This window comes from Gobio gobio (assembly GCF_949357685.1).
Source record: "Gobio gobio genome assembly, chromosome: 12".
In the NCBI taxonomy this organism is placed as follows: Eukaryota; Metazoa; Chordata; class Actinopteri; order Cypriniformes; family Gobionidae; genus Gobio; species Gobio gobio.
The window spans coordinates 3,529,034-3,546,601 of NC_137105.1; the positions used below are offsets into that span (position 1 = coordinate 3,529,034).

General features: G+C 38.2%; 1 protein-coding gene across 1 annotated transcript in view; it reads right to left on the reverse strand.

Moving 5' to 3' along the window:
• Window positions 1–17,568, reverse strand: part of arhgap39 (Rho GTPase activating protein 39) — a gene marked incomplete at both ends in the record, with an annotated part of 82,197 nt that overhangs the window by 4,395 nt on the left and 60,234 nt on the right. Inside the window, 2 exons of the mRNA XM_079832207.1 lie at window positions 11,923–12,014; window positions 16,368–16,567. Coding sequence (XP_079688333.1) covers window positions 11,923–12,014; window positions 16,368–16,567 — 292 coding nt within the window. The remainder of the gene's footprint in view (window positions 1–11,922; window positions 12,015–16,367; window positions 16,568–17,568) is intronic.

Genomic DNA, 17,568 nt, shown 5'->3' on the forward strand with positions numbered 1-17,568 from the left:
AAAGCCTCAATCAATATTCATCCTCCTATATAATCTTTATAGATTAAAGAATATAATGTATGTGTACTTCTCTCTCTTGAAGGAGAGAGATTGCTGTATCTATGTGTTCTTTTGATAAAGGTCAGGACCCACTGACACTGACTAAAGTGCGATGCCCTAGTGATTGTGTGTGTGTGTGTGTGTGTGTGTTTCACATGTTCTGTGCAGGTCTGTTGGAGCTATCTGATCGGTGCTTGATGTATGATAGGCTGGTAGAGGGAGCGCGACCTATGAACTCCTTGTGAGACTTGAAGTTGCTTCTGCTTCTGCTGATGAAACTGCAAACTATTCTTCAGTACATTTTTCTTTAATTAATTACACTCCTGACTCTTGGTCTTCATTTTACACTACTGGTCCTGGGTCCTAAGCTGGAACCCCAACAATAGATGCACTTTTATGATGATAGATGCACTTTTATGATGGATAGATGCACTTTTATGATGGATAGATGCACTTTTATGATGGATAGATGCACTTTTATGATGGATGGATGCACTTTTATGATGCACTTTTATGACGGATAGATGCACTTTTATGATGGATGGATGCACTTTTATGATGAATAGATGCACTTTTATGATGAATAGATGCACTTTTATGATGGATGGATGCACTTTTATGATGAATAGATGCACTTTTATGACGGATAGATGCACTTTTATGATGGATGGATGCACTTTTATGATGAATAGATGCACTTTTATGATGGATAGATGCACTTTTATGATGAATAGATGCACTTTTATGATGAATAGATGCACTTTTATGATGGATGGATGCACTTTTATGATGAATAGATGCACTTTTATGATGAATAGATGCACTTTTATGATGAATAGATGCACTTTTATGATGCACTTTTATGATGCACTTTTATGATGATAGATGCACTTTTATGATGCACTTTTATGATGCACTTTTATGATGAATAGATGCACTTTTATGATGCACTTTTATGATGAATAGATGCACTTTTATGATGCACTTTTATGATGCACTTTTATGATGCACTTTTATGATGGATAGATGCACTTTTATGATGCACTTTTATGATGCACTTTTATGATGGATAGATGCACTTTTATGATGCACTTTTATGATGCACTTTTATGATGGATAGATGCACTTTTATGATGCACTTTTATGATGGATAGATGCACTTTTATGATGCACTTTTATGATGGATAGATGCACTTTTATGATGCACTTTTATGATGCACTTTTATGATGGATAGATGCACTTATTAGGAACACCTGTTCAATTTCTCATTAATGCAATTATCTAATCAACCAATCACATGGCAGTTGCTTCAATGCATTTAGGGGTGTGGTCCTGGTCAAGACAATCTCCTGAACTCCACACTGAATGTCGGAATGGGAAAGAAAGGGGATTTAAGCAATTTTGAGCGTGGCATGGTTGTTGGTGCCAGACGGGCCGGTCTGAGTATTTCACAATCTGCTCAGTCACTGGGATTTTCACAACCATTTCTAGGGTTTACAAAGAATGGTGTGAAAAGGGAAAAACATCCAGTATGCGGCAGTCCTGTGGGAGAAAATGCCTTGTTGATGCTCGAGGTCAGAGGAGAATGGGCCGACTGATTCAAGCTGATAGAAGAGCAACTTTGACTGAAATAACCACTCATTACAACCGAGGTCTGCAGCAAAGCATCTGTGAAGCCACAACACACACAACCTTGAGGCGGATGGGCTACAACAGCAGAAGACCCCACCGGGTACCACTCATCTCCACTACAAATAGGAAAAAGAGACTATAATTTGCACGAGCTCACCAAAATTGGGCAGTTGAAGACTGGAAAAATGTTGCCTGGTCTGATGAGTCTCGATTTCTGTTGAGACATTCAGATGGTAGAGTCAGAATTTGGCGTAAACAGAATGAGAACATGGATCCATCATGCCTTGTTACCACTGTGCAGGCTGGTGGTGGTGGTGTAATGGTGTGGGGGATGTTTTCTTGGCACACTTTAGGCCCCTTAGTGCCAATTGGGCATGGTTTAAATGCCACGGCCTACCTGAGCATTGTTTCTGACCATGTCCATCCCTTTATGAGCACCATGTCCCCATCCTCTGATGGCTACTTCCAGCAGGATAATGCACCGTCACAAAGCTCCAATCATTTCAAATTGGTTTCTTGAACATGACAATGAGTTCACTGAACTAAAATGGCCGCCACAGTCACCAGATCTCAACCCAATAGAGCATCTTTGGGATGTGGTGGAACGGGAGCTTCGTGCCCTGGATGTGCATCCCACAAATCTCCATCAACTGCAGATGCTCTCCTATCAATATGGCCAACATTTCTAAAGAATGCTTTCAGCAGCTTGTGGAGTCAATGCCACGTAGAATTAAGGCAGTTCTGAAGGCGAAAGGGTCAAACACAGTATTAGTGTGTGTTCCTAATAATCCTTTAGGTGAATGTAGTATGTCCTACTTAAATTCATAATCAAAGCCTGAATCAATATTCATCCTTCTATATAATTATTATGATTTTAATGATTATTTCCAGTTATGATTTTGCTTAAATCAAGAAGACCAATGATTGTTTCTTCTTTATATTTTCTAAAGTTTGTATTTGGTCTCTGAGTGGCGACTGTGATTGCTCATTTAGCCCGGATTCCAGAGATGAAAAATGGATTTGTCTTTCATGTTATTTCTTTATTTTATTTTATTCTATATTTCCTTATACTGAAACCTTAAAGCCATAATCATTTTTGTTATATTTCTTTAAAGGTCCCATGGCATGAAATTTTCATTTTATGAGGTATTTCAACATTAATATGAGTTCCCCTAGCCTGAATTTTGTACCCAAGTGGATAGAAATGTTGATCGGTGTAAAACCGAGTTCTGGCTGTCTTTCTCTGCCTTTGAGAAAATGACAGGCCAGACCAGCCAATCCTGAAGTCTCCTGGTTTGACGTCCAAGCAGGAACGGTTCCCTCCCTTTCCTCCGCCCAGAGAATCTGGCACGCCCATGCAAACGCTCGAGATCATTAACGTTACTTGTGAACGCTGCAGTTTCTCAGTGTTTGGATGTACAAATGAAAACAGAAGTCTTTCTTCAGTTCCTTCTGATCTGTGATCAGTAATTTCTTATGTGTAGCTAATTATTTATTATTCGTGCACACACTGCGGCTTCTCTCTCTCCAGACAGAACAGTGTTTTCGTGTTTTCTATCTTGTGAGTCAGTGTTTTTGTACGTCCTTGTCACGTCTATCTGTTCTAAAATGTGCATACAGTCTTTTCTGTTTAACATCAGCAGTCACATCTTTAGAGATAAACTTCACATACGCCGAAGCTCGGCCTTCAACATCCCCGACCCCCAGTACTGCATCTGGCCCACAGCGGAGGCACCAAACGCGGCGTGAGATTAAGCAGAAGGGGGGTAAGCGTGAGCATATCTGGGCTAGGCTAGCCAGCTTTCCCCACAATAAACTGGATTACATTCGATTACTGCTGTTGTGTCTTTGTTTGCGCTGTGTAAGTTACTCAATGCGCGTCACTGACGCTATTCATATAATTGGAACATATCTAGAAATAATGCTATAAGTTACTCAACACTTACTAACTCGTTCATCTCGCTGTAATGGTACATTGCATGTGTTACAAAGTTGGTAATAATGATGAAGACGGAGTCGGCGTGACTGGGACTCGTGTTTATTCAGAACTCTCAAATACAAACACAATAAACTCGCGCTGACTGACAGCGCTCTCATAACTCAGTAGTTACTATAAATAACTTTGTTAGCAATCGCTCCGTCTCCGTGATGTCCGGTTCGCGAACGAATCATTCTTTTGAATCGGTTCTTTTTAGTGAACCGAACCAGTTCACCAAATCGGACTGAATCGTTCTAAACGGTTCGCGTCTCGAGTCAGCGCTGATCCATAATTTACTAAAGTTACTAACTTTCTGACATGAGTGACAGCCCCTCCGACTAGAAATAAACTAATAACCTGAAGTATATGCTAGTAACTACAACAGTTCACCCTGAACTGAGACGTGATGAGAAGTGAACACAGGTCCATCCGTCTCTGGCAGACTCGTGCTGCTCGTGCCTCGTTAAACCACGCCCCCTCCGCTCATTTAAAATGCAAAGATGTCAGCCAATCACAACAGTGGGCGTTTTTGCTGAAGTCTCACAGCAGACACGCCTCTTGAAGCAGGGCATTCAGCCACAGGGCAAACAGTATTATAGAAAAAATGCCTTTTATTTCTAAATTATGACATTTTATGATGTAAAAATCATACTAACAATATAAGTACACCTCAGGAAACACTATACAATAATAGAAAAATGCCATGCCATGGGACCTTTAAGAATATAATGTATGTGTACTTCTCTCTCTTGAAGGAGAGAGATTGCTGTATCTATGTGTTCTTTTGATAAAGGTCAGGACCCACTGACACTGACTAAAGTGCGATGCCCTAGTGATTGTGTGTGTGTGTGTGTGTGTGTGTGTGTGTGTGTGTTTCACATGTTCTGTGCAGGTCTGTTGGAGCTATCTGATCGGTGCTTGATGTATGATAGGCTGGTAGAGGGAGCGCGACCTATGAACTCCTTGTGAGACTTGAAGCTGCTTCTGCTGATGAAACTGCAAACTATTCTTCAGTACATTTTTCTTTAATTAATTACACTCCTGACTCTTGGTCTTCATTTTACACTACTGGTCCTGGGTCCTAAGCTGGAACCCCAACAATAGATGCACTTTTATGATGATAGATGCACTTTTATGATGGATAGATGCACTTTTATGATGAATAGATGAACTTTTATGATGAATAGATGAACTTTTATGATGGATAGATGCACTTTTATGATGGATAGATGCACTTTTATGATGGATAGATGCACTTTTATGATGGATAGATGCACTTTTATGATGAATAGATGCACTTTTATGATGATAGATGCACTTTTATGATGCACTTTTATGATGATAGATGCACTTTTATGATGAATAGATGCACTTTTATGATGATAGATGCACTTTTATGATGCACTTTTATGATGGATAGATGCACTTTTATGATGCACTTTTATGATGGATAGATGCACTTTTATGATGATAGATGCACTTTTATGATGATAGATGCACTTTTATGATGCACTTTTATGATGGATAGATGCACTTTTATGATGCACTTTTATGATGGATAGATGCACTTTTATGATGGATAGATGCACTTTTATGATGATAGATGCACTTTTATGATGATAGATGCACTTTTATGATGGATAGATGCACTTTTATGATGAATAGATGCACTTTTATGATGGATAGATGCACTTTTATGATGAATAGATGCACTTTTATGATGGATAGATGCACTATTATGATGAGTCACTTACATGTATATTTTACCTTGTTTTACTCTGTTCCTATACTACTTTGAGTTATTATGACTCTTGTGTGTCTAGTTTAAAATAAGACCAGATTTATGAATATAGACCATAGGGTTTAAGAGCTGCAGACATTTTTACTTGGGTATGTCGCTTTCAGAAATTTCTCAAAAATAGGGCCGCTGTTTTAAGTGCTCCTAACTTTGCTCTTTTTCTTCTCTCTAGGTGTTCAGTGGGAAGGCAAGGCCACACTTGGTCCTGTAATTGTTCAAGGGAAAAAGAAAGTTTCTCAATAAAACTGACATTAATCCTTGCTTGTATCTGACTTGTCACTTTGCTTTTGACCAGGAAAGAGGTTAAGGGATTAAGCTTTCGAATGAGACCTAATGAGAACAGAACACTTTGTTGCACTGATGTAACTCAACTTCAGTAGTTTTGTTAAATGTTGTAAAGATTTTGTACTTGCTTGTTCCATTTACAAACAGCTGTCAGCATGCAAACACTGAGGATCTTTATCAATAATGCATCATGAAACACGCGCTCAAAACAGCCAACACAAATAATCTGAGACACTGTTCATTTCCCAGCCACAGGCCAACATGCATGCGGTTTTTACTATTACAGTCTGTCTACAGAAGAATGTCAAGTTTAATTCACTGGGCCCTATTTTAACGATCTGAAACGCAAGTGTCAAAGCGCGAACCGCAAGTAACTTTGTGGGCGGGTCTCGGCGCTGTTGCTATTTTCCCGGCGGGATAAATGGCTCTTGCGCCCGGCGCAAATCTAAAATGGGTTGGTCTGAAGTAGCTTCATTATTCATAGGTGTGGTTTGGGCGTAACGTGAATAAACCAATCAGAGCGTCATCCAACATTCCCTTTAAAAGCAGGTGCGCAAGTTCCATTATGGATTGCTATTATTATGGCGTATTTACCAGGCGCACGCCAGGAGCGGTTCACAGCCGAGGAGACTGATGTTCTTGTAAGAGCAGTGAAAGACAGAGAAGTGAAGTTGTAATGTTGTACATTATTGTAAAGGTGATTTCACAGTCTTTTTTTTTCAGTCTTTCAGTTTTTTCAGTTTTTCAGTCGATTTTTTTTCCTGGTTCTTGACGGACAAACCAATTTGTCAGATGTCCTTATATACATATATGTCTTGCCACTATTGGGCAAACAGGTCTTATCCTTAATTATTACAATTAGCCTGAATCATTTGTAAGCTAGATTTATGCCTATTTTTTCACATCTTCGTGGCACACCACAATGATTTCCGTCATCTCATGTGTTAATATTTTTTTAGTGTAACAATTTATGATTTGCAAAAATAACTGTTGCATCTGTGTAGATTACATGAGCAAAGTGTTTGCGCGTTGTGCACGCTATACATTATGGTCAAGCATGCGCCCTTAAAATAGCATAATGAACAACGCGCAACGCGCCACTGACTTTAGACTAGGTTTTTTCTGGTCAGTGGCGCAATTGTTTAATGGAACAGCAAAATAGCACCAGGGATTGTTTGCGCCGGAACACGCCTCCTTTTTTGCGTTGAACCGCCCAGGGAGCGCAAGTTCATTCACTAGTTTCAGCGACGTGCTTCTGTGGAGGGAAAAGCGCGCTTTGCGCGGGTGCAAAATAGGAATGACACATGCGTCGGTGTACAAAGTCAATTGCGCTGGGTGCAAGATAGGGCCCAATGTGTTACTTGCCGTTTCTTTTATTATTAGCCTATTATTAGCCTATTTATACGATAAGTGTAAGTATCACGTGTTATCTTATTTTTGAGTGAAAGTCTTTATTTATACATATTTGTTTAAAGTATAGGCTAAATTAAAATAACGTTATTAACCGGTATTTTTCCAAATCAAACCATTTTTCGGAACAGTAATGTTTAATGTGGAACGCAAAAACGGAAACACTAAAATATCGATTCTGCTCGGAGTGAACCGATTGATATTTTGTCCCGTTTTTAAGCGCTGCTCAAAATCTGCAGTAATTTCATCAGTTTTCCAGCGAGCGTGCTTGAGATGCACTGAAATGAATGGGGTTCAGTGCTGGAACTATCGGTCGCTCCATGACACGCTTTACTTCCGCATTCCTCAGTTCCTATGGAAGTTTTTCAACGGCTCTGGCTATAACTATTTAATGGAATTAGATATTTTCACCAAAATTGGTGCACATGTGTAAGAGCTCAATCTGAGGTCACAGTAAAAAAAATGGGATTTTGCCATTTGGTGGCGCTGTAACACAAAAAAACATGAAAGCGGCTAAAACTACGCAATCGTTAAACCGACTGACTTCATACAGGGTTCCCACTCTTTCATGAACACCAGATTCAAGGACTTTTTAAAGCACCTTTTATTTTAAATCAGGCACAATAAATACGATAAAGGTGTGTGTGTTACTGCCAATATATCAGATAGCTACTGTACCTGTGTCTATCATTAATGCAGTAACGCTAAGGCATATACTGACAACTAAAATACAATTTCCAATGAGGAAAAATGTCAAATTTTACAAAATCCAATGAGGAAAGAGGCTGGTGTACAAGAGTTTTAACGAGAGATGCAGTTTGCAGCTCTTATTCCTGCTTTAGACATTTATTTCACACTAGTTTTTGTTTTCTTTTTTATAAATAATTACTTAACTAAAACATCAAAATATAGAGTGTGAATTTTCCAATTAAATGAAAAGATATGGACAAGTTAATTGTTAGGCATAAAAAACATGCAAAATTATTAAATCACCTGTATATGTACCTTTTTAAAAATAAATTTGAAGGCTTTTAAGACCTGCACATATTTTATCACTTTTTTTTTTTTTGAGCGGTGATGAACTATATTGCTCTTGTAAATACTGGCCAGCATTTCAGTAATGAAAGTCTAGATCTTTAAATTGCATCCAAATTACAGCAAAGCGCAACCGTACGGTGGCCTGCAGGGGTCAAAAAGGATATAAACAGTGAATTTTGAAGTGATCTCATCTTGAAAACTCAGAGATGTGGATTCGGACGGCAATTAAATGACAACGTGTCCTTGGTGTTTGTCTAAAAACAGTAGGTAATTCGGCCGGGGATTTTTACGCGGGTGGAGGGAGAAAAACACAGACATTCTGGATTCGGACAGCAATAAAATCCCAGACTAGCCCCTGTCAATGATGAAAATACCTCACGACCCCACGAGAGACTATTACCATCCGAATAGGGCTTTTGACAGTAGATGGCGCTTATCGAACAGCAGAAATATATTGAAACATCTTCCTCCCGTAATGCTGTTTTGCTCTGGCTTTGGCAGCGCATGAAGGCCAATGTTTGTAATACCACCATGCTACTCTAACAAAATGCAGTTCATGCTTAAATCAAGCACTTTCAAGGACCTATGTTTGTTTTCGAGTACTTTCCAGGCCTTGAATCCATGTGTCTGAAATTCAAGAACTTTCAAGAAGCGTGGGAACCCTGTTCATAATCGGCATGCAGTGTCTTTGTCCAAGGAGCCATGACTGTGTATGAGGACATTTGCATATCTTGAAAAACATGGCCGATGAAATTTGAGCACGGGGCTAACGGAGGCCGATCAGAAGGAAACTCAGTGGACCTGTTTGGTTGAGAAATTTTATTTACCATGTATGTTACTTAGGCATAGTGCTGGACGGTATACCGGTTCATACCGAATACCGGTATTTATTTTTGTTATGATATGAATTTTACTGATACCGCAATACCGGTGTGTGTCGCTTAAACAACGTTCGGAACGCGGCGCAGCGCGTCATTGTTTGAGAGGGGACGCTTTTCACTGTTGCACACTAGTGAGAGCAGTCAGAGCACAGCTGAGATTGCATTACAGCCTATGGCTGAATCCGAAATCGCCCCCTATACCCTCATTCACTATTCCCTACGTTATCACTTTATTTGAAGGAGTGAATGAAAGCGAGTGCGTGAAGTCAGACAACCGTTGTGTGTACATCGATGTGGGATAGAATGAGTGCACTCAATAATGTCCACTATGGTTTCGGACACCACTACAAAGCGCTGTCCCCTCCAAATAATGCCCTATTTGAGGTTATAGGGGCGATTTCAGATTCAAACAACACTCACCACCAGTGTTGGGGAAAGTTACTTTGAAAAGTAATGCATTACAATATTGCGTTACTCCCTTAAAAAGTAACTAATTGAGTTACTTAGTTACTTTTTAAGAAAAGTAATGCGTTACGTTACTTTTGCGTTACTTTTGCGTTACTTTTTCTCACCTGGGCTGGGCTTGCTTTTTAGTTTTGTTTTTTAATAGCAAAAAAAGTCATTTTTTGTGCTAATGTAAAGACCTCTTCATACCAAAATTGAAATAATAGGCCTCAGGCTGAGGTATAAATGTGCTGCCATTCTGGATAATGGAAGAATAGGACGCAGGAGAAAAACGTTTTACCAATAAAAACAAAAAATCTAGTAATTTTTGCTCATGGCTTAACTGAATCATCAAAGGTCAGCAGCACGACATTGGTCAATAAAGGTAGATTAAATGCATAAAAATATTTGTTCTATTTAACATTTATATATTTGAGGTTTGAGTACTCTGATTTTGCATTTGACTGATTTTATTCATTTTGAGGAGTTCAGAATCTTTATTGTGCGAGTTAGTCTAGAACTACAATAACCATCATGTTTACACACAACGCCTTTCCACTTATTTTTCACAACATGGGGGCAGGAGAGCTGTCAGTCAAATAAATGTGAAAAAGTAACTTGCGTTACTTTTTTGAAAAAGTAACTCAGATATTTTGTTGTAAATTTGAAAAGTAATGCGTTACTTTACTAGTTACTTGAAAAAGTAATATTATTACGTAACTCAAGTTACTTGTAATGGGTTTCCCCCAACACTGCTCACCACATGGATCATATAGATCAGATACAGACCGGAGCGAGCACGTTTAAGTTTTTTATGGACATATTTCATATTGTGCATATAGTGCTCCGTGAACCCGAAGCGTGTATGCGCACATATTTCATCATGTCTTCAAATGAAATGTGCACTGATTTGGCTAAAACTGATACAACCATACGTCTGATCACGACCGCGATGACACGATGGATTATTCTGCTGTACAAAAGACAATGATGTAAGTTAATAAATAAACTGACAATTCAAAGAAGAATGGGCAAAAAAGTAACTGCTTTATTCTTTCTGTGTTAAACTGATGTGTGTCATTTGGTCAGAGAATGCTCTTAAATGTATTGCAAATATCAGCGTTTCTCCCTCGTTTTGGCAGTTTGTTGTTGTATAGGATTTTTAAAGCAACAAGATAAGATTTTTAAAATGCTTAAGGTGCCCTCAACTCTGTTTTTCTCTCTCTCTGTGGTCATATTTTAATATTCATGTGCCTGTAATGAGTGTGTTGCAGGTCTGTTTTATTGATTGTCTCTCCATAGCATCATTTTGTGGGGCTTTGCAAACCTATATTAACTCTAGTGTGGAATTTTTCTACAATATTCACCCGTCATGACAGTAAAATAGGGCATTCTAGTCAATCTACTACAGTATTTCCTCTCTCAAACAGTAGAAAATGTGGTTAACACCCGGTCATATACCGTGAAACCGATATAATTTAGAAAAATACCGTGATATAAATTTTTGGTCATACCGCCCAGCACTACTTAGGCCTATATTACCCCAAATCCTCGGCAGTTTATGTTTAACCCCTTAACTGTCACTTGCCCGTATACGGTCATTCTACATTTACTTCACTATATTACTATTAAATCCTAATCTAGTCATGACAAACTATATATCATTGGAAAGGTCTAAGGCTCAAGAATACATATTTGTTGATGATTTTGCAGAAAATATATATTTTGGAAGAGTAATGGATTAATATATGACAAGAGTGACAAGAGTGTGCATCAAAAAATCTGTATCATTACAGGAGTTTTCACCTTTGTAACAAAAAGTCAACAACAACACTTTTAATCATTCAAACTTTGATTTTCATGCTAAAAGTTCATAACATAAACATTGATTCTAGTATTTAGCCAAAATATTCAGAAAATAATATTATATATAGAGAATATCTGCCAGATCAATCTTTAGGAATCACCAATATGGTGTGTCTAACCCCTAGTGGATTTTTGGAGGTTATGCAGCTAAAAGTCTTACAGAAAACTCATTTTTTGAGTTTTTGAGCTAAAATTTTTAACACAACTTGGTTAGAATTTTGGCTTTGACTTTCTGTCTTTTTTAGGCTGAAACCTATATTAATTTATATATTTTTTAATAAAATAAATAATATTTATATTATTATATTTTTATAACAATAAACTTAAATTTCAATAACTTTTATATAATTTAATTCTCTAATTTTTAATTCAATAATCTGCCAAGTGTCTTCTTTTAAAAGAGACCAACCATAAGTCTTTAGTCCAAGGGTTCATGAATTACAACCATTTAAGTTTGGGTAGTGCATTTTCACGAAATTCTCAAAAAGGGGGGTGACAGGTAAAGGGTTAAATTGCTTACACTAGATTAGACAAAGGAATTGTGGGATACCTGGAATATGTGGGTCCTCCAGGCCGGTCGGCACCTTCCATTGGTCCACCTGTAATTTCAGCGCGTTTACTTCATCAATGTCCCCGGGCACCCTGAGACACACAAACATTACACTTCAGCAAAATATCAGCATCTGCGTGGACATAATGACGGAAAACTACAGAATGAACATACCTTTCTGTAAAGAACCAGGTTATTATAACCTAAAACTTGATTTTTATAAATACTGTTGGGATTTAATGTGCCAATGAGTTTTAATCTGAACAGCAGTGAGGGTTTCACGGTTATCATTTAATACTTATATTTCCTAATATCTATGTTTCCTTTAAAGCAGGGGTCTCAAACTCAATTTATCTGGGGGCCGCTGGAGGTAGACTCTGGGTCAGGCTGGGTTTTAGCCTATTTATAAATGTTCAAACTTTGTATTAATTATACATTTTTGTTTTGCAATTTTGTATTGAGTATTGTTTGCTACTGTGTTGCTATGTATTCAAGTCTGGCCGTTTCCTGACAAACAAAAAAAAATCTGATATGATGGAATGAATAAAACAATTTTCATGATTATCCCAAGTTTATTGGTGTTGTTCTCTTATTCAAATGATAAATGATATAACTATACAAATTAATCATTAATTAGGTCAAACTGTGCACTTGAATTCGTATGTTATTATTATCGTAAGTTGTCATACAGTGCTGTGAATTATTATTGCTCTTCATTGTCTATTTAGGGTATTTTAGTCATTTAAATAACATGGGTTATCTTAAATATGGGATTAATGACATTTTATTATAATATTACACCACCCAAATATGTATTTATTTCCATCTAATTCTCGTCGTCATTAGAGGCTGGTTTAGCCTATAGTCACCAAAAAGTTGTTTGATGCTTAAAATAGCATCAAACAACAGGACAAAAACATAGTTGATGACTAAAAATAATCATTTCATGACTCTATACATTACTTTGTGAAGACATATTACATTTATTAGCCGTATCAATACAGTAATAATTTTACCCGTTGGTGGTTTTAGGTATACAGCGACCCCTGGAGGTTCTAGTGTTAAAATATAGCCTAAAGAAATGAAATCATTATGTAACAATGAAATAATGAATGATTTTAATTTTATTTAAAATAATAGACTAATTCAAAGCAAGGCCGCAACCAGGTCAAATTAAATTCTAGGTCTAATTCTAGTTGAGAAATAATCTTTTTGGGACTATTTGCGAACAATATTTGCATTAATTTGCGTCAAATATATTATTAGTCCTGAGATTCTTCACATGAGTGAATAAATACATACATCAGTTAATAATAGAATTCGCCTGTGGTCTGGAGGTAGAATTTTGTAAACCGTGTCAAAGGTTACAGGTTCTAATCCGCCCTCATATAGTTTTTCATTAAAATCAAAGATGTTCATCTGTGATTAGGAGCATTTTGTTTTGTGATTTCACCGGAAAGAAGAGTCTCTCTCCGCAACGGCATTAAGCGATAGATTGACGCGCTCGTCTGTGTGTGAAGACACGAGCCAAAAGAGAACGTAAACCCCGCCTACTTTGATTTGATTGGCATCTCAATCATTTTGACATTGATGAGCTGTTAGACCGCATTCGTTTCGACTGTCTGATCAGCTTCACATTCTGTTCCTGTCAATCACACGGTGTCAACCAATTATACTGCATGAGGGAGGGGCGAGCCAACTCTCATACACACACACACACACACACACAACGCGCGGGCCGCACTAACACTAAACTTTGATGTCAAGTAGGGGGACACCGCGGGCCGTGAGTTTGAGACTCCTGCTTTAAAGGAACACTTCACTTTTTTTGAAAATAGGCTCATTTTCCGTCTCCCCTAGAGTTAAACAGTTGAGTTTTACCATTTTCAAATCCATTCAGCCGATCTCCAGGTCTGGCGCTAGCACTTTTAGCATAGCTTAGCATAGATCATTGAATCTGATTAGACCGTTAGCATGTCGCTAGATAAATGTGTGTGCTGCTGCGCTTCCCTGTGTGTGTAATAATCAGAGTGTAAGCACATTGTGCTATAGGCTCATATCACTAACACGCACTTTAGGGCGCTTTCACACCTACCTTGTTTGGTCCGGATTTTCTGACTTTTCAGTTTGGTCCGAATCAAAATTACAGGAGTGAAACCTCCCCCTGACCCCCAAACAGACCAAATTTGGTCAGACGAAAAGAGGTCTGGATCAAACTGAACAAAGGTTCGGTTCGTTTCTAGTGTGAAAGCATTTTCTGTATGGTTCGTCCTTTCAGAGCATTTACAGGAAGATCTGTTTATGTTTGAATATCATAATGTTATTTTTAAATTTCATCTCGGCTACATTGATTAAGTGAAAAGTAAAAAAATGCGCAATATGTCAGAAGACAGACGGTCAGAAATTATTTTGAAAGAAATTTTGTATGATTTTGCTTTGAAAGCCTTTCTTTAATGTGAATTTCGTTTTGTATAAATTGTATCTTAATTGTAATCAACGTTTCATCAGATAATTCCTGGATTTAATAAATAAGAAGCAAATAGTCTATAGCAGACAATAATCACGGGAGCGATCACATGCTTTGCACATGAACTGGAGCGGGTCTCAAATAAACTGAAACTCAGCAGATACTCGTCTCACAAACATGAGAAATATGTGTGGATGTAAAGCTTGAAATGTCCACTTTTAAACGTAACGAAGAGAAAATAGTCCAGCAATGCCAAGTTCAATAGTGGCAACGATATGCGTCGTTCATTCATTCTTGTCAAAGACGCTGATGTCAGACGCACGTCAGTTTACAAACCAATCAATGTCCAGATGCCGCCCACATCGATGATGACGAGTGGACACAAGTGTGTCATGTTCAGTTCTTTAGTGCGCTCACATAATTGCAATGTGAAACCAAACCAAAACTAACCGAATGTATAAAAAGTATCAAAACATGAACTTCGGTTCGGACCTTGGTGCGGACTTTCAGGTGTGAAAACGCCCTTAAAGGGTTAGTTCACCCAAAAATGAAAATTCTGTCATTAATTCCTCACCCTCATGTGGTTCGGCACCCGTCAGACCTCCGTTCATCTTCAGACACAAATGAAGATATTTTAGTGTAAAGCTGATGCTGAGAAAGGCTTCAGATAGGCCTCCATTGGCATTCAGTACATTTACACTCACAAGACCCATAAAAGGCACTAAAAACGCCGTTACAAAGTCCATCTCACCACAGTGACTCTACAATAATCTTACGATGCGACGACAATAGTTTTTGTGCGGAAAAACAAAACAAAATAACACCTTTATCCAACTTGTTCTTGTCTTCCGTGTGTGTCTCCACGACGCATGCGTGAGAATATGACGCAGATCCGGCGTTCGGACACATGACCCAGAAGAGATTTGTTTACAAGCAGAGGAAGACGTGCGTATCTCAGCTGTTGAATTCTACACTGATCGTGCTTTAGGTCTCGGCGTAGTTCTCAAAATGGGGTTAAAGTGGCATTTCATGGATTCCCGAACGCCGGATCTGCGTCATATTCTCACGCATGCGTCGTGGAGGCACACACGGAAGACAAGAACAAGCTGGATAAAGGTGTTATTTTGATTTTTTTTTTCGCACAAAAACTATTGTCGTCGCATCGTAAAATGATTGTAGAGTCACTGTGGTGAGATGGACTTTGTAACAACGTTTTTAGTGCCTTTTATGGGTCTTGTGAGTGTAAATGTACTGAATGCCAATGGAGGCCTATCTGAAGCCTTTCTCAGCATCAGCTTTACACTAAAATATCTTCATTTGTGTCTGAAGATGAACGGAGGACTGACGGGTGTCCAACCACATGAGGGTGAGGAATGACAGAATTTTCATTTTTTAAAGAATAGTTAGAGTTAGAGAATAGTTTTTGTGCGCAAAAAAACCCTAAATAACGACTTACATAGTGATGATGATTTCAAAACACGGCATCATGAAGCTTCGAAGCGTTATGAATCAGTGAGTCGAATCATGATTCGGATCGCGTGACAAACTGCTGAAATTTGGCGATTCAAACCGCTGATTCGACTCACTGATTCATAACGCTTCGAAGCTTCATGAGGCCGTGTTTTGAAATCGTCATCACTATGTAAGTCGTTATTTAGGGTTTTTTTGCGCACAAAAACTATTCTCGCCGATTCATAAAGTTATTGTAGAGCCGCTGTAGTGAGATGGACTTTGTAACGACGTCTTTAGTGTCTTTTAAGGGTCTTGAGAGTGTAAAGTGCATTGAGCCAATGGAGGCCTTTCAGAGCATCAGATTTACACTAAAATATCTTCATTTGTGTCTGAAGATGAACGGAGGTCTGACGGGTGTCAAACGACATGAGGGGAAGTAATTAATGACAGAATTTTCATTTTTGGGTGAACTAACCCTTTAAAAAAGTAAAAAATGATATTTGAAATGCCTATCTGCATATCTGACCTGAAGATGCCCTCGGTCTGATCTCCGTTCAAGCCAAGCACTTCCTCCGAGAGCCGCGTCTGAACCCAGGGCAGCTGGCGATCGGGGTATCGGTCCTTCTGCATCGACATCACTTCCTCCAGAGACGAACCGAACATGGAGGGCCTAAAGATGGCGTTGCGAGCGTGAGCGATCTCCTCGATTGTGGGCTTGTTCAAACCCTACGGACAGACAGATCATAAAGACAACATTTACTAATGGCTTTGTACCAAAATCTAGTACAGACTTCATCACAATGCATCCTGGGATTGCTGTCTCTGCAAAGGACGCATGTGACAGATCCTACATTTTCCTTTTCAAAACCAGACCATGTTTAATATCTGATAAATGCTGCCAAAAAATTGGCAGAATATTGCGTTTAATACGCAGCATTTCATTAAACCTGAGATGCTAAAATACAGGATTACGTTTGATACACTTTCAAACTTACTGCATACATTTTAAACTCATATTCTAAGTTTTAAAATAATATTTTCAAAATGATCAAATAATATTGATCACATTCACATTTTCACTGACCGCATACATTTAAATTTTACATTTTAAAATCATTAAATGTATCCATAATACATTTTTAATTAATATTGGCACTGATTAGATTTATTAAGAAAGATTTGGTCAATTTTTGTCTCAAAATATTAATAAATTAAAGCTACACTGTGTGATATTTTCCCCCATCTAGTGGTGAAAAGCTATATGACCATCCAGTGAATATTAGTTTCTGTTCTTCTCAATTCCGATTTCGTTTTAACTCCTACGGTGGCTGATTTAGTCCAAGATTAACATGGCTTCCAGTTCGACCTCGTCCACATTCGACACGGTGCCATCGAGTGTTAAAACGCCAAATGCGAAGCTTGAATTTACGGGTATGTCCCTCTTTGGCTAATGTACTTTTAAGATGGAGGGGCAACATGGCGACCCGCATTCGAACCCTCACCCGTATGTATTTTCAATGGCATATTATAAACTTACGAGAATACTTTATTACTTGAAAGAAGTAAATATACATTAATGAGCACATATATTTTTGAAAGAACTAAGTGTTTTTAGCGAAGAATAAACTAAAAAAGTTACACAGTGTAGCTTTAATATTGATTACATTCACATGTTCACTGACTGCATACATTTCAAATATTTTAAATACATATAAAATATTGTCACT